This window comes from Acomys russatus, chromosome 31 (assembly GCF_903995435.1).
Source record: "Acomys russatus chromosome 31, mAcoRus1.1, whole genome shotgun sequence".
NCBI lineage: Eukaryota > Metazoa > Chordata > Mammalia > Rodentia > Muridae > Acomys > Acomys russatus.
In genome coordinates this window covers 3,604,486-3,627,423 of record NC_067167.1, presented here as the reverse complement: position 1 = coordinate 3,627,423, position 22,938 = coordinate 3,604,486, and the positions used below count along the sequence as shown (strand labels likewise).

The 22,938-nt window shown below is 49.8% G+C and overlaps 1 protein-coding gene and 1 pseudogene across 1 annotated transcript in view; one reads left to right on the top strand and one right to left on the bottom strand.

The window, feature by feature from the left end:
• Chaf1a (chromatin assembly factor 1 subunit A) overlaps positions 1-20,369 on the bottom strand; it is a 29,854-nt gene extending 9,485 nt beyond the window's left edge. Inside the window, exons 1-7 of the mRNA XM_051139625.1 lie at positions 20,176-20,369; positions 15,984-16,034; positions 12,096-12,904; positions 3,663-3,719; positions 2,195-2,397; positions 667-727; positions 331-399 (exon numbers count right to left, since the gene is read on the bottom strand). Of these exons, the coding sequence (XP_050995582.1) occupies positions 331-399; positions 667-727; positions 2,195-2,397; positions 3,663-3,719; positions 12,096-12,904; positions 15,984-16,034; positions 20,176-20,215 (1,290 nt within the window). The 5' untranslated portion in view covers positions 20,216-20,369. The remainder of the gene's footprint in view (positions 1-330; positions 400-666; positions 728-2,194; positions 2,398-3,662; positions 3,720-12,095; positions 12,905-15,983; positions 16,035-20,175) is intronic.
• On the top strand, positions 7,296-7,769 carry LOC127183539 (ubiquitin-60S ribosomal protein L40-like; annotated as a pseudogene).
• Positions 20,370-22,938: the final 2,569 nt, after the last annotated feature.

The following is a 22,938-nucleotide window of genomic DNA, read 5'->3' as shown; positions in this document are numbered from 1 at the left end:
GTTATCAGTACAGTACTGCCCTAGAAGGTAGCAACCACATAAAACCTGGGTCTAGCACAGCTGACCCTGGCACTAGAATATGAGCGGACAGAGCCCTCCTGCTCAATGGCTAACCAACCTGAACAATTAGTAGGTGCCAGGCTCCAACACGTGATCTCAAAGAACAGGGTGAATGGGAGCAACCTCACAATTAAAAAGATAAACCTTTGAAAATGAGGTGGAGAGTGACAAAGGACACCAAGCATCTAGCTTACACACACACACACATATGCGCATGCACACATGCACACGCACACAAACACAGCAGAGCAGAGTTTAGACTGAACTCACTTTGGGAGCCTGCGGAGTCTTCGGCTTCTGGAAGAACCTGGTGATCTCCGCCTTCTCTGCCTTTATGCGCTGTGGTGGAGAGGGGTCAGGACAGGCACTTACCCCAGGGCACTCTGGGAAGGCAATACTGTCCTTGTAGGTTCTCAAAACCCCAACCCATGAGGGACCTGTCTAGCAAGGAAGCAGGGCTGGCACTGACGGCAGCAGAGGGAGGCATGATGAGCAGATCTGAGTAGGTGCACAGTCCCTGCGGACCCCGCTGCCCAACACTGAGACCCAGGAAGCACCGTGCTGCCGCAGTGCGTCCAAGGCAGGCAAGGTGGACAGCCATGCTACCTTCTCTTCTTCACGTAACCGCTTCTCCTCTTCCTTCTTCCTCTTCTCCTCCAGCTTAGCTCTGGGAGAGGGAAGAAGTGAGTTATGGGGGCCTGCGGAGCCAGGCCCCCACCCACCCCCTCAACAAGGCTCTGGCCACTGAGACTAACTAACAAAGCAAAATGCACAACCACAAAATTTTTTTCTTTGCTTCTGAGATAGTCTTGCTGGCAACCCCAGGCTGGCTAGCAACAGTAACCCTCCTACCTCAGCCTAAGCGCTGCTGTTACAGGTCTCTAAAGAGTTATTGAGAGGAGGGTCTCACTATGTAGATCAAGCTGATCTGCAACTCACAAATCCATTAGCCTGAGTGAGGATTAAAGGTATGCACCACATCTGCCCTTCAATATAATTTTTTAAAAGATTTATTTATTTATTTACTTATTTTTGGTTTTTCAAGACAGAATTTCTCTGTGTAGCCTTGGCTGTACTGGAATCGCTTTGTAGACCAAGCTGGCCTGGAACTCACAGAGTTCTGGGATTATAGACGTGTACAGTGTTCTGCCTGCATGTACATTTGCAGGCCAGAAGGGCATCAGATCTCATTACAGATGGTTGTGAGGCACCATGCGGTTGCCGGGAACTGAACTCAGGACCTTTGGAAGAGCAGCCAGTGCTCTTAACCTCTGAGCCATCTCTCCAGTCCCCAGTATAAAAGTCTTGATGAGTTGGGATTCTGTGGGTAGACCAGGCACTGCAGTCCACCACCAACACATCAAAACCCAGATGCAGTGATGCATGCCCATCACCCCAGCACTTAGGTGGAAGGAAGATCAAATGTCCAAGCTCATCCTCAGCAACATGGCACACTTGCTCAAAAATCGTGTCACTTATTAATCTCTACCAACTGCTTGCAGGGCACAAAGAATGTTTTTTGTGGCTGGCACGGTGACACACCTTTAATCTTAGCAGAGGCAGGTGGGTCTCTGAGTTCAAGGCCATCCTGGTCTACAGAATGAGTTCCACACAGAGAAACCTTGTTTTAAAAAAAAAAAAAACAAAGCCAGCTGGGCATGGTGGCGCACACCTTTAATCCCAGTACTCGGGAGGCCAGCCTGGTCCACAAAGTGAGTCCAGGACAGGCAGGGCTGTTACACAGGGAAACCCTGTCTCAGAAAAAAGAAACAAACAACAACAAAAATACCTCAAACCAGAAAAGCAAACACACAGTGAGTGCTATCTGGGTAAAGTAAGAATATCTCATGAGCAGGCACAGAGCGCCTGTGAACTTGCAGAGTCAACCCTCATGGGGCACAGCAGCTGCGCACCGAGGGACCAGCTGAGTTTGGAGACTGAAGAAGAAACCTTGACAGGACTAGAGCATCTAAAACCAAAACCCCAGCAGCTCAGGAACCATTAGGCCGACAAAGTCCATAGCCCCACAATAACACACAGGCCAGAAGCCAACTAGCTGCCCCTCTGCAGTCAGGCTGCAGTCACAGAGGCCTCCGCGGGGACGCTGCTGGGCAGGCCTCGCCTGGCCACTCACTCCAGAGCCTCCTGCCGCTCCTTGCGTCTTTCCTCCTTGAGCCGCTGCTTCTCCGCCTTCTCCTTCTCGTCCTTCTCCCGCTTTTCCCTGCGCTCCTTCTCCTTCAGCTCCTTCTCCTCCTCCTTCCTCCTCCGGGCCTCCTCCCTGGCTCGTCGCGTCTCTTCCCTCAGCTTTTCCTTCTCCTCCCTCTGCTGTTCTCTATCCTGTGAAAACAGTGGCAAAGGCGCCCCACAGGTCACCTGTGGGAAACACTGCCAAGCACAGAGTTCAGCGTTCAGGTCAGCACCTAAGACAAAGGCCAGGGCAGAGGTGGCTGCCAGGTGACAGCGCTTCATGTAGCCCCGGCTGACTCAGACACATATGTACATATATGTAAGCATGACTTGATTTCTTTTGAAGTGGGAGACTGGGCTGAGGTACAGGGGCCTGGTGGGCAGGTGTTAAGCTGGGATAGACTCAGTGCCCAGCAGCGGCCCTTCTGGGCCTGAGCTCTAGCTCAGCAGGTCTCCCCACACCTGGAGCTGGGGATGTGGGGCAGCTGCTGCTGCAGGCCCATGTTAGGCCACAATGCTAGGGACTACAGCACGCTTTCCAACTGTGTGCTGAGGCCCAGCTCTCAGGGTCTCTTTCTTTCTGGCCAAGATAAGCAGTCTGGATTGAGCAGGAGCCACAGGCTTGACTGTCCTGTAGTGACCTGTCTGTTGGCGGATGTTACTAAGGAGACATACCTTGGCTGCTGCACTTGCATGTGTGCTGCTCACATAGGCTGAGCTGCACCTAGTGGTGCAGGCCTGCCACCTTGTTCTAAGGGACACTGGGGCTGCACAGCGAGCCTGTCTAGATAAACAGCTGCTGCAGACAGGGGAGGACAAGCACGGTCAGCACGCCAGCAGCCTGCCTTTCCCACACCAACCCTCCAGTACTAAAAGCCTGAGGACCCTGGCTGGCACGATGGCGCCCCTTCCTAACTGCAAAGGGCCCTGACTGGCATGATGGCACCCCTTCCTAACTGCAAAGAACCATGGAGCCCAGGGGGCACAGTAGGGCTAGATTTCTCCGTATTAAGAAATATAGAGGCCAGGCGTACACACCTTTAATCACAGCACTCAGGAGGCAGAGGCAGACACTGTGAGTTCAAGGCCAGCCTGGTCTACAGAGTGAGTTTCAGGACAGATAGCCAGGGTTACACAAAGAAACCATGCCTCAAAGAAACAAAAACAAACCAGCCTAAGAAAAATCAAACGGGGGAAGAAAAGAGGACAGGGTTTTACTATGTAACCCTGGCTGAACTTGAACTCAATGCCCCTTTGAAGGGAGCTTTCCCACTACTCTCACTGTGCTAAGAGAGCCCCAGGCAGGACCCATGCACTCAGGACAGCTCAACATATCACTTCTGCCAGTGCAGTGGCAGCACACGTACCAGAACCCAACGGAGCACGGAGGCTCGCAGAGTTAGGAGGGGCCTTACTTTGTGCAGCTTGCTCCTGCCCTTCTCTGTGGAGCCTTTGACAAGTTTCTTGGCAACCTGGAAGGAAAGACAGAAGAGCTTAAGTAACATTCCCAAAGGACTCCCGCCCACCCTGCACAAAGGGCAGCAGGGCCTGGAAGCTGCAGGGGACACTGTGAGTGCAATCTGTAAGCCGCATGAGAGCCTGGCAATTTAGCAGTTGACTATCCAAAAGCACAAGGACATGATTATGCCCAAGCACAGAAAACAGCCATGTGCAATGATAAGACATTTTTAATCCCAGCACTGACGACCAGCAAACAGGAGAGTCCCTGGGCTCCCTGGCTGGCAGTCTACCTCAGCTAGCTGGCCAAGGCCCAAGTAGTAGACACAGTCACAATAGAAAGAGGGATAGAAGCCTGGTGTGGTGGCCACGTCTTTAGTCTCAGCATTGGGGAGGCAGACGCAGGCAGCCTGGTCTAGATCCAGGCCAGCCAGGGAGATAAGACCCTGTGCCCTGACCCCAAAAATGGATGACAATGCCTGGAGACCAATACTCAAGATTGTCTTTTGGCCTCCACTCTTACATAGGAACCAAGCCACAAAGGCAGTCTGGCAAAAAGATGATATAGGTTAGAGGTAGAGCCTGTGCCTTGGATCCCCAGTGAGAGGCTGGGGACATGGTCAGGGTAAAATTCCCAACTAGGATTCCCCATTGAGGGGTGAGGGATGAGGCTCAGGAGTGGAGTGCACCTAGAACATTTGCTTCTGTGTGGAGGCAAAGCAGAAGACAAAAGACTGCAGCCGTTTCCAGCACCAGCACTAAAGGCTACAATAAGGCCAGAGTGCAAAGTCCTTACCCAGGCAAGTGGGCACAGATAGAATGCCTGTGAGCAGAGAGAAACCAGGAGGTGGGAAGTGTCGGGCCTGCAGGGTGAAGAGAGCAGTGGGCAGTGCTGTGTTGCTCCAGTCTTTTATGCAAGGTAAAATGAAGGCCTTCCTGGCACAAAGGGCGCTCAACAGTTCTTTGCGGAGCTAGAGCTTAACCCTGGGCCCGTCGCGGCCAAGCACACCATCACCACTGACTCTCATACCTGCTATCTTCCTTTTAGAACGTGGCAGATCACCGTGGGCTGGGTCCATGAACCAGGACTATAGTCCCTGCCCCTCTGCAGGACTGCAACTTAGTGGAGACTCTCTAAAGTACCCATTAGGAGCTGGGGACCGGGGTCATAATACAGTGTTGGCCTCGCTTGTGCAAGGGTCTGGGTTCTACACAAAGCAAGCAGGGTAGAAGTAATTCTGCCCGTTTCTTTTAGACTTGAAGACAAGCTCAATGGTGGACAGGACTTGGGCAGCTGAGTCTTAGTTGAGACAAGCAAGGAATGGGAGCCAGCACTGGCTATGGGGACCTGGGAAGGCGGGGCCCTCTGTTGGCAGACCCATAGATGGCCATGGGCTGTCTCAGTCTTCACTGAGTGTGTGGTGACCACATCACCATAGCGCCAAAAACTCAACAAGGGCTTTTAAGATCTCCGTTGAGTTTGAGGCCAGCCAGGGCTACAGGGACACTGCCAAGAGACAGGCAAGGCTGACGTGTTAGTTCTACCCAGGGCATCCACCCACTCATAGCACCCAAGGTGATGGGGCAGGGCAGGCAGAATAGAGCAGAGATGGCTGCTGAGAAGGCCCCGCTGCAGGGAAACATCACCAGGAGATGACAGGGCTGGCTCTGCACGGACCTCCTACAGGTGTGAGTTCTCTAACGCCAAGTGCGGTGCTGGGACAAGCAGGGGGACCAGAGACAGCAGTCTGGGAGAAGCACCGACCATGCAGGAGCTGTGGCCTCCAGAGGCCTCTCCAGGGGCCCAGGACACCAAGAGCCCAGGACATACCCACAGTTCTTCTGTGAGAACTGTGGCACCTTTCACATGCAGACAGACAAGAGGGCAGTCCAGGCTACACAGTCAAAAATATTTTTAATTGCCAAGCATGGTGGTGCACGCCTTTAACCCCAGAGCTCAAGAAGCAGAGGCAGGCGGATCTCTGAATTTGAGGCCAGCCTGGTCTACAAAGCGAGTCCAGGACAGCCAGGGCTACACAGACAGATCCTGTCTTAAAAACAAAAACAAAAAAAATTTTTTAAAATTATAGATAGAAAGATGCACACACAGAGACACAGACAAACAAACACGGTGGGACTTCATAGTATGCTGAGGAGACTCTGGAACTATAAAGACACTGTTAGTGCGGACTGTTGCTTTTAGACAGGGTCTCATATGGCCCAGGCAGGCCTTGAACTCCTAACGCCACTGCTGGCAGGCGAATTTCCCTGGTGCTGGGGATAGACCCACCAAGGCTCTTGCACTGGGCAAGGCCAGCCTGAAGCACCTGTGTGAGGCAGGATCACCTGTGCTTCCCATGCTGGGCTTGAGTTCTGCATTCAAAAGATCCTCCTGCCTCACTTCCTGGCACGGGCCTGGCTCGTTGCAGTTTGCTGCTCATATGTAGAGGGGGCCAAAGCAACCCCACGTGACTGCCCAGATACCTCAGCAGCACCCACAGCACCAGGCGTGCCTCCTGCAGTGCCCTGTGCTCCACTGTCTTCCCCTGGGCAGAATGATGAGGAAAGCTGTCTAGACTTGTTCACAAAAGATGTCAGTTATCTTCTGGAATTTTTCCCTGTCCTTGGTGCTTTGAGCTAAGTCTTTCTATGTTGCCCAGGCCTAACCTTGAACTTTCAATCCTTCTGCCCCAGCTTCCCAAAGGCCAGGAGGGAAGGCGCAGCATCTAGCCTCACTGAATGCAGTGTACGCACGAGGAACTTGCATGGCACAGGACTGAACCCATGCTGGCAGCCCGAAGGCAGGAATGTGGCCACACCAGCACTACCTTAAATAGAATGACACCCTGGGTTGCCAGACAAGAGGCTGAGTGACAGATGTCACAGCACAGAAACCTGACTCGTCATTGTCATAGAAACTCCATGCTAAGAACCCTTCTGTGATGCAGAAGATGAAAGGCGTTTTAATCATGCCCTGTCAGGCTGAGCAGAAATCTCAGCATCCGGGCCACAGAGGCAGGGGATCATGGAAGGTTATGTAATGAGAGCCTATCTCAAAACACCATAATGCACAATAAAACAGAGACAAGGAGCCAGTTCAGCAGGTCACAGCGCTTTGTAACTAAGCCTACCATCAGTTTAATCTAGAGAACTGACTCCCCCAACAATGTCCTGACTTCTGCAGGCATTGTGGCTGGTATGTACACGCACAAGCACACAAAACACGTTAAAGAAATTTAAGTGTTATACAGGAAAAGGTTAGCAGGCCTTTTGAGAAGGATGGTAGAGGCCACAGCACCCTGAGCTAGGACACCAGAAGGAAGTAGAATGAGCTTAGCTGTTCATCAACTGCTGAATGGATCATAACAATGCAGTTCATCAACACAATGGAATATTATTCAGCTGCTAAGAAAAATAAAGTTATGATGCTAGGCGGTGGTGGCTCACTCTTTTCATTCCACCACTCAGAGACATGCAGATCTCTGAGTCCCAGGACAGTCTGGAAAAATCAAGATAACAAAGAAAGGAAAAGAAAAGAAAAAAGAATTATGGCTCTTTTTCTTCAACAATGTGGCCAAGTAGATGGCAACATGAGGATCTTCGTGAAGACTCTGGCAGACAAGACCATCGCCCTGGAGGTCAAGCCCAGTAACACCACTGAGAATGTCGTGGCCAAGGTCCAAGACAAGGAAGGCATCCCAGCAAAGGCTGGTATTTGCTGCAAGCAGCTGAAAATTGGCCGCACCCTCTCCAACTACAACATCCAGAGAGAGTCCACCTTGCACCTGGTGCTGTGCCTGTGTGGTGGCATCATCGAGCCATCCCTTCCACAGGTGGCCGAGAAGCACGACTGTGACAAGATGATCTGCCTCAAGTGCTACACACATCTGCACACAACCCCCACAAGAAGTGTGGTCACTCCAACAACCTGCACCCCAAGCAGAAGGTCAAATAAAGCTGGGGCCATACCTGGCCCAGGATCCCAGGACCAAATAAAGTCCCCTTTCCATCGACTGGAGCAGTATTTAAAAAAATAATAATAAAAGGATTTTGCAGGAAAATGGAAGCAGCTTGGAAAATTCTGGGCGAGGAAACCCAGATCAAGAAAGATGAACGCCACTTCTGAATCTGTGTGTGTGTGTGTGTGTGTGTGTGTGTGTGTGTGTGTGTGTCTGTCTGTCTGTCTGTCTACATCCACAGAAGGCAAGAAAGCAGTAGCGGCCATGGAGGGAAGGGCACCTTAAGGAAAAGGATAAAGGATCAAGAAGAGGAGGGTCAGATGAGGTGGGAACGGGACGGCAGGGCAGGAGCATGGGGCAGGATGTACAGTACTGACGGCCTTTGACAATGTCCACACAGACTTACTGCTATAAAAGCATCGTCATCACATTAAAACAAACAAACAAACAAACAAAGCATGCACAGGATTTAAACAGCTGTCCTAACTGGCAGCAGTAATAAACTCCCCTCAGGTCCTTAAATGAGTTTACACATGTGCGTGTTTTATCTGTGTGTGTGTGTCACTATGTGTGTGTGGGTGGTGTTGGGCACTGCACATGGATTCTCTGAAAGAGCAACCAGTACTCTCCTGGTTGGAGCCATCTCTCCAGCTCCCTGCATTATCTTTACACCACATAGGAGTCAGCTCTAAAGCCAGAGAGGCTCCTTGCGTGAGATACTGACAGAGAGCTCCACAACCTCCACATGCAAGAAACACAGTGGTGGACTTGGCCCTCCATGAGACAGTTAGGTCACCTTCTCTCATCCAGGCTCACGATTCTTAGAGAGGTCAAAGAGGTTATGAGAGCTACATCTGTGGACTTGGGCAGTGCAAGCAGGCTTTGCCGACATGACAGAATTGTCACACACATGAACTCACAGCAGCAGCTGCCACTGTACGCACAAGACCTGCGCAGATCAAGGCATGTGACATTCCAGGACAAAAGGGGAGCAGTTAAGAATTTCCACCCGTAGCTGAGGAGAAGGAGGGTCAGCCTTCAGTGATGTGGGAGCACTAAGTGCACTCAGCAGACTTAAAAACAGGAGCAGTCAACCCTTCACTACCTAGAAACCCACAGACCTAGCCCCAGACCCCACGATGCCAAACTTCCGTTCCCTGGTATGCACAGGCACCTTCCCTCAAAGACACCGACCTTAGAGCCAACACAACAGAGACATCAGCTCGTGAGGACGCCAGCAGCAGGGAGACGCCTACAGTGCAGTTTCTACATGTACCCCTCAACAGACATGGTAGAAGAGTGGCTGGTAAGAGCCAGAAGATCAGGAAGTCCATTGAGACTGTGTCTCCTAGCAACAGCTGCATAAACAAGACCTGAACAATGAACACGCTAATGCGGAAAGAGGACATTTTCATGGGGTCACAACCTAGAAAAGGAACCTCAGGCAAATAATGACTACTGGGAGATGGAGAACTAGGCTTTCCGAGGGACAAGCCCCCTCACTGTTGTCCAAGGCAGAGCGGTCAGCCCTGAGACCATCCACACAAACAACAACAACAACAACACGAATTCCACAAGATTTATACACACACACACAACACACACACATATATAGCAATAAAGAAACTTGAGAGTGAGTGTAGGACATGGGAGAAACTAGATGTGATATAATCTAATTTCAATTAAAAACTTGTATTTGGTTTTTGAGACAGGGTTTCTCTGTGTAGCCCTGCTGTCTTGGAACTTGTAGACCAGGCTGGCCTCAAACTAAAGATTGGCCTGCTTCTGCCTCTAAACTGTTGGGATTAAAGGTATGCACCACAACCACATATTTTTTAAAAAACAAGAGCTCATAAAGTTGATAGGAAAGATAGGGCAAATTGTAGAGAAGAATCTGGAGGGCAGGGAACTGAGAAGGGGTAGATTAGATCTACATACACCATAAGCATGTATGGAAGTGAAAAACAAATCAGAGCCAAGTGTGGTGGCGCACACCTTTAATTCCAACACTCAGGAGGCAAAGGCAGGTGGATCTTGGTGAGTTGGGAGGCCAGCCTGGTCCATAAAGTGAGTGCAGGACAGCCAGGGCTAGTACACAGAGAAACCTTGTTTCCAAGGACAAACAAACATCCATACAAACTGACAGGTGCCAGCACTTAGGAGCAGAGGCCAGTGATCTTTGTGAGTTTGAGGCCAGCCTGGTCTACTGAGCAAGTTTGACAATACCCAGGGCTATATAGAGACCCTGACTCAAAATAAATAAAAAGTTAAAAATACAAGAATTGTCCTACAAGCTGGGAAAATGCCTGCCACCTCATCAGGAGCAGGGGAGAGGCTGGCTGGGAAAGGAATGGATTCCCTACAGTGCCCCTGAATCATTGAGACATGCAGGCCTTGGGGACCAAGTACGGCTTATAAAGATTCCGGGGCAGGAGGCAGGCCTAGCTGTCACTTGGCACTCAGGAGGAATAGGCCCTGGCTTGTGGCCAGACTGGTCTACACAACAAGAGAACCCCCAACCAAAACCAAAACTATCCAGACACATCCCAACCCAATATGTTGGAGAGCTTAGATTCACTGGGATCAGGAGTCAAGTCTCACTTGATGTGGATCAGTGCCTCAGCTGGGGACAAGAGCAGCAAGGTTCACGGCCATGGCCAGCACCCTGATGCACCACGGGATGAAGAGGTTCTGCAAAGTGAAGATGGATCCGATGCAGGTGGTGGGATGTACAGACAGGATGGCGCCAGATGGAGGAAGAGTAGAAATTCAATTGTCAAGTTAGCAGGTCACAAGGTTCCCTTAGGATGTCTGTGCTCTCAGTAACTAATCCCACACACCAAAAGTCACAAAGCCACCAAGGCCAGCAATACAGTCAGACCTCAAAGGAACAAAGCTGAATGAGCCACCCACGCCAGGGTCCACACCAAACAAACACCTACTGTGAACAAATGGAGTGCCACACAACCAGAGTATTTTATGATTCTGAACCAACTCTTTTTAAGGTTTCTTATTCAACTATACATTCCAGGCTGGCCTCACTCATGACAGTCCTCCACGCCTTACCCGAAACGCTAGGATTACAGGCATGTTTGGCCAGATGAGTTTTTGTAAAGTTTTACCCATGAGCTCCAGAGGCTAGCTGAGAAGTGACATACTTGCCATTGTGTAGATTTGAACAATGACATATTTGAAACCCAAAGTCCAAGTATAGGACTCCCTAAGCAGTAAGGTATGACTACCAGTGCAAAACCCCACACCTGACCTCACTCGCCTGACAGGTTGCCACCAATACCCCAAGAAAGGGTTGAACTTAACTTCAGGCTCTATCTGGGGGGTGCACAAACAGCTGCATGCAGGAGGCTCACAGCCTGGCGTGGTGCTGCAGGTTTTAATCCCAGCACTGGAAAGGCAGAGGCAGGTGGACCTCTAAGAATGAAGCCAACCTAGTCTATGAAAGTAAGTCCAGGACATCCAGGGCTACATAGAGAAACCCTGTCTCAAAACAAACAAAACAGAGGCAACAGACTGGAAATGGATTATTGGGTTTGGGGCCCCTCCTCCAGAAGTCAAAACCTGCATGTAAATATCATAAACATCCCAAAACCCACAACCAGCGTTCCCGAGCATTGGAACAAGAGGTGCTAAGATGAGGTCAGGTTCCAGGTGTTCAGGTCTCCCTGTGGGGCCCTTCATGTTTCATCTTTAAAGCTGAGCTTTATGCCTGCCACTGTCCTGCTTTCCTTTATTTCTGGTGCTGGAGGTGAGAGGTGACTCAGCAGATGGGCGCTCCCCCTTGGGCATACCCCAGTCCTCAGGACAAAACTTAAAGATGAGCGGTCTGCTGACATAGCCAAGTGGCTACACAGACTGCCTGAGGGCAGGTGGGGGGTGGGGTACCTTCCTGGATGCAGCCTAAACTGACCACCAGAACCTAGCAGGGCTCACATCCCTCTCCAATCAACATGATCATCCTGAGGCCATTACAATCAGCATCAGTGAGATGTGGAAGAGTAACTCACAGCCAGGTCTACAACCTCAGGACAGAAGGTAGTTTTCCTTGGTTTCCTAAGTCTTCATGTATGGTCCAGACTGGCCTTGAATACAAGATCTTCTGCCTCAGCCTCCCAAACATTGTTACTACATAATAGTCTTTTGATTGGCTTGAGACAGGGCCTCAAGTAGCCTAGGCTGGCCTCAAATTCACTGTGAAACTGAGGATGTCCCTGACCTCTGGATCTTCCTGTCTCTACCTCCCTAGTGCTGAGATAACAGATTTCTGAGTTACCTGGGTGGAGCCTATTACTACAAGCTGTGGCTCTACCCAGTGTGAGGCCCTGCTCCCTGGGTCACTAGCCACATGGTAACCTGGTAGGAAGAAAAAGCATCCAGGCCCCATCAATACCCTGGGATTCTGGGGCTAGTACTCACTCTGTACATGGGTGTGGAGGAGGGGCTGGTCCCTTGGCTCTGTGCTGGGGGGGAAGATAGTCCCTCTGGAGAGCTGGTTGGAGAAGAGGAGCTGATGGAGGAGTGACTCAGTGTGGAGTCATCCTCGGGGCAGGACTCCAATACTTCACTCTCTGAAGTCACACTCCTATCCAGGGACATCGTGGGAAGAGAGACATGGGAGGGTTTAGTGGCCAGGATGTCCTCCAGCACCACCACGGGCACTTTCTCTATAAACAGGATACTCCCCGCCTTGCTCCAGCCTGACAGCTCCTTTGTGGAGCATGTCCTGGAACCTGGGGTCAACTCTGGAAAGCTCTGTGGCAAACCAGCCTGACAGTCACCCGTCCTCTTTGGGCCTCCTGGGCTCCCAGGCTCCTCTTCCATGTGGCAAGGAATGTTTGAAGGGGTCTCTTGGAGACCCAGCTCTGCTGCAGAGGACCCCTGCTGCTTGGCAGGTCCTTCCACTGTGGTGGCCTCACTGACAGCATCAGGACTCAGTTCACTGGGGCGCTCAGGGCTGTCTGTGATGTCACTGGAGTTCTTGGTCAGGTCAATGATGACCACACTCGGCACTGGCTTGATCGTTGCCCTCAAGTAGCTGTCAATGGGGCCCTGGCCGCTGACCAGCTTTGAACTCAAGCCTACATGAGAACCTGTGTGGCAGCGGCTTTCCAAAGTGTCCAAAGACAATTGTAGATCTGGGACTTTGTCTTCTACAGCTGCTTTTGACGATGTGTCCTCAACTTTCTCCTTGGGGACAAGGTTCAGGCGTTTGAAGGGCAGGCGGGCTAAAATGAAGAGATGCAACATCTTCAGTGACAGCAGAGGAAGACCATGAACCATGCTCAAAATCCAAGTGCCTGAACACTACTAACCCTGTTATGGTTTGCGGTAAAAACTTCAAGCCTAGTAATGGAGCTGCTGGGGGCTGAGCGGTTCATAGAGTACTGGCTGCTCTTGTAGAGGACCTCCAGTTCAATTCCCAGCTCACATAGTAGCTCACAACCACCTTCTACTCCAGTTTCAAGGAACTTAACACCCACTTCTGGCCTCCAAGGACACCAGACATACACACGATGCACCAACATGCAAGTAAACCACCCACTCAGAAAATAAATAAGTAAATAAAAAGGGAGGGGGGAGATGGCACTGCTGGAGGCAGCGAGGCTTGGCAACAGGCACCTTCCTCTCATCTCAGTGGCCCATCCCATGCACTTGAATGCCCAAGTGCCATTGGTTAATTCTTCATAAATCAAAAAGCAAACCAACCCCTTCCCATACTTGGTCAGCTTATGAAAGAAGGCCGAGCTGACTTCTCAAGCTCTGATTCCTCTTGCCCACAACACTTGCCACCCAAACCATCCTGATTGTTGAGTCCCCAAGGAGGAGGGAACTGCTGGGCTCAGCATGAGAGCCCTGATCTGTTGGCATGTTTTTGTGGACTGTGTAACACATGTCTGCCATTTGTCGTCTGTATCATCAACAAAAGCCAGCCAGCCAGTGCTGAGCAATGGTAACAGGGTGGCATGTCCTAGCCCAGCAAAGGGAGCAGAGAGAGAGATGTAGGAGAGATCCAGCCGTAAAGACAAGGCCAGGAAGCATCAGAAGAGACGAACCAGATTAAAAAGCAAATGTAGTCTGGGCATGGTGGTACACACCTTTAATCCTAGCACTCAGGCGGCAGGGGCAGGAGGATGGCTGTGAGTTCGAGGCCAGCCTGGTCTACGATGCGAGTCCAGGACAGCCAGGGCTACAGAGAGAAACCCTGTCTCGAAAAACCAAAAAACAAAACATAACAAAACAAAAAAGCAAGTATAATGTGGGAAATTGGAGTGGGAGGGAGCTACACTGCCTTGGAGGTTTAGGATGGAGTGATTACTGCACAGCACTGTGCTCTGGGCTAGTTAAATAGGTCCTAGTCTCTCTGTGTGGTTATCTGAGTACATAGCTGGTTAGAAAGTAACCACTGATTTATTAACAATGTAAGTCAATATTAAATATTAATAATCATCCTAAACTGATCCTTGACACAATCCCAATACCACTGAGGCCAAGGGCAAGGATATAACTGGTGAATATAGGGGAATAAGAGATATTTGTGCCCAGCAGCACTCTCCACCTTTCCTGTCCCTAACCATCAGGCAGCATCTATCTGGTTGCCTCAACTTGAAGGCAGCTATTGGGAAGAGGCCAGGGTACACAGACGCACCATGCAAGGCACATCTCCCAGAACAGACATCACTAAAGGGTTGGAGAGATGGTTTTGTGAATAAAGGCCACCAGGCCACTTGCCACCAATGATGTAAGGACCCACACAGGGGAAGGAGAAAGAACTTGCACAGCTCTCCTGATCACTGCATGCGCACAGCAGAACACACGCCCAACACATGTGTACACATGCACAAATGAATCACCATTTATTTATACACAAACCAAACGGGGAGTTGGAAAACTTGCTCCTGGGTGAAGCTGTTTCCCAGTCCCTCTGCAGGCCACACACTAGCAATCCAGGGTCTGGAAGGGACTTCTTGTGGAGGTGTGTGCCTGTGAAGCAGGAGACATGAAGGCCAGGATGGGCTCTGTAGATGGTAGGTAAGAAGCGCTAAAGAGACCCTGACTCAAAAAACAGAACCAGCGGCTGTAGAGGGGCTGAAAGGTTACGAACACTTCCTGCTTTTGCCAAGGACCCAAGCTGGGTTCCTGGCACATCTGGTTTCTCACAGCTGCCTATAAATCTTGTTCCCAGAAACAATGCTCCATGACTTCCATGGGCACTGTAAGCAAGTGGTGCACATGACTACCTACAGATACACATATAATCTTAAAAAGTAATGTATTTTTTAAAAAGTAAATAAAATAAGAGCTGGGAGCAGCTCATTGGCCGAGAGCACTTGCAGCCCTTACAGAGGACTCAGGTTCAGCCCCCAGCACCCACTGGGTGGTGTCATTTGAATCTTCCACCTGCAAAGGACACTGCGTGCATGTGGCACATTAAAATGCATGAAGGTAAAACATTCATAGAGACAAAATAAAAACAAATAAATCACTTTAAAAACTTAAAAACAAGCCGGGCGTGGTGGCGCACGCCTTTAATCCCAGCACTCGGGAGGCAGAGGCAGGCGGATCGCTGTGAGTTCAAGGCCAGCTTGGTCTACAAAGTGAGTCCAGGACAGCCAGGGCTACACAGAGAAACCCTGTCTTGAAAAGAAAAAAACAAAACAAAACAAAAAACCCAACAACAACAACAACAACAAAACAAAAGAAAGAAGCCGAATGGGAATAACAAAGTTGCCCTCAGCTCATATACACACAGCACTGTGCATGACCCAGCTTTAAACTCACAGCAAGCCCCATGCACACACACACACGGGCTCACCAGACACACACTATTCCAAAGAAAATCTGCGATAAGTGCAGCTTGGTAGTACAGGGTTGGCAGTCCTATGAGTCCCTGGGCTGGGTTCTCAGCACCAAAATGGAAGAGACAAAATGTAAGAAACACCCAAGGGCTGGGCACGGTGGTGCACACCTTTAATCCCAGCACTCGGGAGGCAGAGGCAGGTGGATCTCTGTGAGTTCAAGGCCAGCCTGGTCTACAAAGGGAGTCCAGGACAGCCAGGGCTACACAGAGAAGCCCTTCTCGAAAAACAAAAATAAACAAATAAACAAACAAAAGAAGAAAAGAAAGAAACACCCAAGACCTCCAACTCTTCGTGGCGAACACTTACTTTGGAGGGGGGACATTTCCAACCTGAGGGAGCAACTGCTGCCCTCCCCTAAGCCCCCTCAAAGACCACTGAGGACTCCACAGAAGTCAATGGAAACAACCTAGGAAACAGGTTTAGAGCTTTACCCGCCTTGAATTACCTTGTATCAACCTCTTCACTGGGAATCCAGGTCTGTCTTTGCAATCCATAGCTGTAGGTAAAGATGGAAGAGCAAAGGTTACCAGGGGTGCGGTCACTGGCCAGCTAACGTCCACAGCAGTCACATGCAAACACACCACACTGAGGCCCCTGTGGCCCTGCCTGTTCCATTTGAGCTCTCTCTGCTTGCGGCAGTGTCTCACTATGCAGCACAGGCTAAGCTAAAACACTCATGGCAATCCTGATTCTGCCTCCCAAGTGGTAGAATCCTAGACACAAAGAACCACTGCCTGCTTTTATAGACTTAAAAGAAAAAAGAAAAAAGAATTTTGTTTTTTTAAATATAGGGTCTCAGTGGATGCCTTGGAACTTACAAAGGTCTGCTTGCCCCTGCTTCTCAAATGCTGGTAATAAAGGAATGTGCCACCACACACCCAGCTACAATTTATTTTTATTTATGTATATGCTTGTGTGTTTGTGTGCATGGGTATCTTGAGAGGCCAGAGGCACCAGGTCCCTGATTCTGGAGCTATAGGCATTTGTGAGACACTGGATCCAAGTGCTGGAAAGGGAACTCTGGCCTGGCAGTGGTGATGCACACCTTTAATCCCAGCACTCAGGAAGCAAAGGCAGGTAGATCTCTGTGAGTGCAAGGCCAGCCTGGTCTGTAGAACTGAGCTCGATGACATCCAGGCTACCCAGAGAAACCCAATAGTGAGTCAGCTGTTGAGCACCTCCTCCCCTGCCGGCTTTACGTTTATATATTCTCTGTGTGTGCACCTGCCAATGCACACTGCCAAACAGTGTCACAGTGCAACCCACAGCGACCAGTTCTCGGCCTACATGTTGGTTCTAGTGACAAGAGCTCAAGCCGTCAGGCTTACCAGCAAGCACCCTGACCCTTAAGCCCTATCACCAGTTCCCAGAGACAATCTTCATGGCCGGGGAAAGGTTTGGGGGGGCTGTTGCTCACCTCTACCCAATACACAGGTATTCCCTTTAACAGGCTGCAGTGAACAAGCCAGTCCACAACAAAGATTTATTTGGCTCAAAATGTCAACCCTGGGCTAGAGAAATGGCTCAGAGGTTAAGGACACTGACTACTCCTCCAAAGGTTCTGAGTTCAATTCCCAACAACCAAATGGTGGCTCACAACCATCTATAACGTGATCTGATGCTTTCTGGCCTTCAGGTGTACATGCAGGCAGAGCACTGTATACATAATAATAAATAAATCTTTAAAAAAAAAAAAAAAAAAGTCAACCCTGAGCAATTCTACCCTAGGCTGATCCCTTCCTTTGAGCTTCTCTGAGGACTCACTGGCCCTACTAGATGCCAGCACAGTGGCCTGCCCCACGCTATCCAGTCTGCCCTTCTCAGCACCTGAATATACTGGGAACAACAGTGAGCAAAAACAAAGGCATGAAGAAGCACAGGAAGAAGCCAGACATGGGGTGATGCTTGCCGTCCCAGGACCAAGGAGGCAGATGCCAAGAATAGTCTCAACTTTGAAGCCACTCTGGGCCACAGACTTCTAGGTCAGTAAAAGCTTAACTGTTCCAGTCTATCTAAAAAAAAAAAAAAAAAACGAGTGACAGCTGGCAAGATGGTTCAGATTCCCACAGGTTGTGCTCTGACACAGACACACACACACACAGTGAGTGTGGCTGAACAGATGGATCAGCAATTAAAAGCACTTGTAGCTCTGGGCCCGGCGGTTCACAACCACTCAAAGTTCCGCTCCAGGGTATTCACTGCCCTCCTTGGCCTCCATGGGCACCTGGCTCACGTGAAGACATATACAGGTACATAATAGAAAATAAATCTTCAAGTAAAGAAACTTAAAAACTTTTTAAAGTGAAGGCATCAGTCTTTAACAGATAAATAGATGAAGCAAACACATTTCATAGCAGAAACCGCAGCACAGCAAGACACAATAAGGAACCGGGGCTGGGCTCGGTGGGCAGCATGCTGACCTAACATGCAGGAAGCTCTAAGTTCCATCCCTAGCTGGGCATAAACTAGGGCATGGTGACAGTTGGGGGTAGAGGCCAGCCTGGGCTACATGGGACCTTACTTTAAAACTAGCAACTTAAACAAAACAAAACAAAACAAAAAATCCATGAGGAGAATATTCCCCATTAAAGTAAACTAAAAACCTCAGTAAGTATGTTAGCACATCAAACTCCATGCACACAGAACCACAAATAGAACCGTCTCTTTGTTTATTTTCAGACAGTGGCTATCCATGTAGGCCAGATTGTCCTGGAACTTGCTATGAAGACCAGGCTCGCATCAAACACAGAGACCCACCTGCCCCCTCTTCCAGAGTGCTGGGTCTAAAGGTGTGTGGCACCATGTCGAGCTTAAACAGGTAGCTTAGGTATAAACTCCTGCTAGGCAATCTGTCCTAGGTGGTGCTAATGTGACATGAAATTCAGACTTGGGCTTCCTTCAACCTCAGCTTTCAGGTGAAGACAGCCCTCTCATCCCACCCTAGAGACTGAGGCCCGGGCTCAGAACATCCATGCTCCTTTCTTCCCATCTGAATGGAAGAAACTAACATCGCCCTGTTTTCTATTACCAAAAAAAAAAAAAAAAAAAAAAAAAATTTGTTTTTTCCCCCCTAAAGGACATTTTTTTCTTTAAAAATTTTTTACTATGGGGGATGGAGAGATGGCTCAGAAATTAAGAGCACTGTCTGCTCTTCCAGAGGACCTGAGTTCAATTCCCAGTAATCACATGGTGGCTCACACCATCTATAATGAGACCTGCTGCCTTCTTCTGGTGGGCAGGCACACATGCAAACACTGTGTACATAACATATAAATAAAAGGTTTTATTTACATTTTAATTAATTTATGGGGAGGGGCTTATGGGATTGACTCTCTTCTGCCTCAGATAGAATTCAGGTGGTGAGAGGTCAATCAACCTGGAACTCATCATCCAACTGCCTCAGCTTCCAGAATGCAGCAACTTGTCTTTGCTGCCAGAGCAATAGTGTTGCATTTTAAACATTACACGTTGGTTAAATAAAAACAATCTCCATGACAGTCCAGGCAATTTTATGAATATTATTCATGTCTGCACATAAATCCCAAAGGTATGTGTGATGGCGCACACCTTTAATCCCAGCCCTCGGGAGGCAGAAGCAGGCGGATCACTGTGAGTTCGAGGCCAGCCTGGTCTACAGAGTGAGTCCAGGACAGCCAAGGCTACACAGAGAAACCTTGTTTCGAGGCAAGCAAGCAAACAAACAAACAAACAAAATAACAAACAAAATTCCCAAGCCAATTAGAGCAACAGCTCCAGCCTTCCTGGGATAGCAGGCTGTCCCTGGGGGCGTACCTTTGGTGTTCGGAACTGTAGAAGTGCTTGGAGAGGAAGGATGCTGCTCTCCATCCCTGAGACTGCCCCCCACCCCCTCACATCTAAGCTTGCACACTAGTATAATGTACCCGGGCAGGGTTACCCCAAGTGTCAGTGGTACTCTAGTGGTGAAATATTAGTCTATCAGGATGGGCCTCGAACCTTCCAGTCACTTCAGTCCACACAGGGTGGGGTTCTGTGCCAATTCCTGGGGGGTACAATACAGAGGGGGGGCACTGGGGACCCCACTTTTAGAAAAGCCTGCCGCATGCTACACAGACTCCTAGCACGGACCCGACAGGCTCATAACCATACTTATAAAAGACCCCTTCTAGGATGCAGAAGGGTTTCTGGCCATGCTCACCACCCAAACCCTCCATCCTGGGCTTGCCCTGCCCCGCAGAGCGGCAGCTATTCTGGTGTCCAGAGCTCAAGAGCCCACAGGCCTCAGTTTCCCCACCCACTGCAAAGGTCCGACTCGTTCGGGAATTCACAAACGCATTTAGTTAACTAGTACAACTGACTCTCCCCGTCCCTGGCTCAAGTTCCCACACCTGCTACAGGGTCCAATTGATTTCAGAGAACACAGAGGCACTCAGGACCCATCAAAGCCGACCGGGTCCTCAGTTTCCCCACCTGCTACCAGGTACTGGTTATTTAGGCGACACAGATGACTTCGGGAGCTTGCAAAGCTGACTCGTGCCCGTCCCCGGGGCCCTCAGTTTCCCCTCCGGGAGCCCTCGGATCTCCGGGTCTCGGGCCCCGAAGCCACCCGGGCACGGAGCCGTTGCTTCGGGCAACGGCCCAGCCGCAGCTTCACCCACCCGCGGCTCTCGGCGTCGCGGCCTCCGGCTCCTCCAGCATCGCGGCGGCGGCGGCTCAGGCTTCAGTCAGGCCGGCCCCGCTACGCTCCCCGCCTCCCGCCGGTGCCGCTTCTGCTGCTGCTGCTGCTGCCGCCGCGGCCGCCGCGCTCGTATTTGGCGGGAACCGCGGCCTCCACCGCGGCCCGCACGCCGATTGGACCAGGGCCCGTCACGTGACGGTCCCGCCTCAGGAACAGAGGAGCGCTTGGCCCATCCTCGCGAGAACTGCGGCTCCTGCGCTCTAACAACCCGCGGGAGGAGGGTGGAGGAGGGTTCCTTTCCGGCGGTTCTGGAGTAGCCCAGGAGAGACGCATTTCTATTGGTTCTAAGAAATGTCAATCTAAGAAGCTACGTGCGTGTCCCCTCCCACACACACATCTTATTGGCTATCTGCGTGTAAGGAGGCGGGACGGTTACGTCACGATCGGCGCCAGTGACAACTTGAAATTATGGATTAGGGGAGGTGTCTGAAATGAGTTATCCTAATTAGTGATTGGTTGAAAGTAGGTACTGTAATTAAAATTGGGGATTACTTCCTTTTATTTTTTAATTCATGAATGTCTTCCCTTTTTAACTATAAACTACTTTTTAAAATGAGTTCTTTTTTAAATAATAAACCACTTTTTTAAAAAATTACGATTTCCTTTTAAAAATTTTTCTTAACTTTTAAATTAGGAAGAATTTTCTATTGTAAAACTATAAATAATTTTTTAAATTGTGAATTTTTGTTTGCTTTTTTGAGGTGGGGGTTTCTCTGTGTAATCGTTAGTTCTTTTTCTTTTTTTCTTAGTTTCAATTATTTGGAAGAAATATAAATGACAAAAAGTATTCATTGAGTCTGGTGGTGCATGCTTTTAATCCTAGTCCTTGGGAGCCACAGGCAGGTGAATCTCTGAGTTCAAGGACAACCTTGTTTACTTAGCAAGTTCCAAGGCAGCCAGTGATAAAATGTAGCAAAAGGGCTCAGCCTTTAAAGGCTAGGCTCACAACCATAAATATAACAGTTCGGTTCCCAGCACCCACGGCTGTCTCTCCAGCCACCAAAAAAAAAAAAAAAAAAAAAAAAAGAAAAAAAAAAAAAAGTATCAAAAAATGTTATTAATTGCCTTTGTTTTTGTTTGTTTTGTTGTTGTTTTTGAGACAGGGTCTCACTATGTAGCCTTGCTGGCCTGGAACTCACCAACCAATTCCTAAAACTTTTCATCTGTTAGGTGGAAAAAGAACTCTTTCCCTCTTTCACCTGCAAACAGCTCAAATTCCCCCAATAATTCTTTTCTTGAAGTTGTGGCTAGTAAGTGGGTTATTCGGCTAATGCACTAATCGATGAGTTGTTTTTTGGTCATGAGCTCACTGAAGGTAAGAATCGCTCTAGTGTCAAGGACCATATCAAATCTGTGACTCTCTGCAGAATAGAATTTGATTGAATTGTGCGGATCTCATGGAGCTTGTCCTGCTGCGGAACACCTGTTGGGAGGTGAAGGCAGAAAGACTGGGAGTTACAGGCCGTCGTGGTAGGCTGAGTAGCAGGTTCGAAGCCAGCCTTGGTTATCTCAAAACTTACAAAATAAAGAACACACTTGAGTGATTCTGTGGGTTGCTGACATGCTAGGAATCCCTTGCTGCAGCCACCAGACACACACACCCACACCCACACCTATTTTTGAAACCAGACATGGTGTCCTAGGCCTGTGATTGCAGCACCAGGGAGGTAAGGCCAGCTTGTGTGCTCCATGCGACCCTGTCTCAAAAAAACCAAAAACAAACTGAACAAACAAAAACTATCCATAATCCAAACGACTCACAAAGGCTCCTATAATCAGGAGCCATAAGGACGGCATATAAATGTTCTTTGATCTACCGCACTGCAATCTTTTGACTCATTTGGAACCTTCCAGAAATCCTTTGCTCCACAAAATCACCCAATCTAGTCAGCAGTTTCAATCCCAGATTCTTGAAATGCTTTCACCCTAACCATTCTCCTGTTTCTGTTTAGAATCCATTTTACTCATTTCTTTGTTTTGTTTTGTTTTTATGGTTTTTTTTTTTTTTTTTTTTTTTTTGTTTGAGACAGGGTTTCTCTGTGTAGCCTTGACTGTCCGGGACTCACTTTGTAGACCAGGCTGGCCTCGAACTCACAGCGATCCGCCTGCCTGCCTCTGCCTCCCGAGGGCTGGGATTAAAGGCGTGCGTCACCACCGCCAGGCATCATTATTTATACTTAAATTATGGATACCCGTGTGACCCTGTGGGCTTGAGAGCGGTCGAAGGAGACCCGAGAGAGATGGCTCGGTGAGTGAGGTACTTACTGTCAAGCCTGGAGACTTGCGTTCGATCCCCGTGACTTACAGGGTGAAAAGAGATACCCGACTATGGCAGGAGTCCTCTGTCCTCCATGCGGGTTGCATGGCACACAAACCCCCACGCTCCCCTTCCCCAGGCCCACAATTAACGAACTAAAACTGACTTTGACTTTATATCCAGTCCTCGACTCTAGAGGGAGCTGTAGCGCCCACCCTCTGGCTCTCGTTGGCGTGGGCTGGTTTCAGCCGGCCCTCCCGCTGCATGCTCTGTCCGGCCTGCAGGGGGCGCGCGCGCACTTGCCGAGGCACGGAGCGCGCGCGGATGCCGTTGGCGGGGGGCGGGGCGGGGCGGGGCGGGGCGAGGCGGGGGCGTCACCGGAAGTGTGCGGTGGCTCGGCCTATCCCGGCTGCGCGTGCGCGCTGG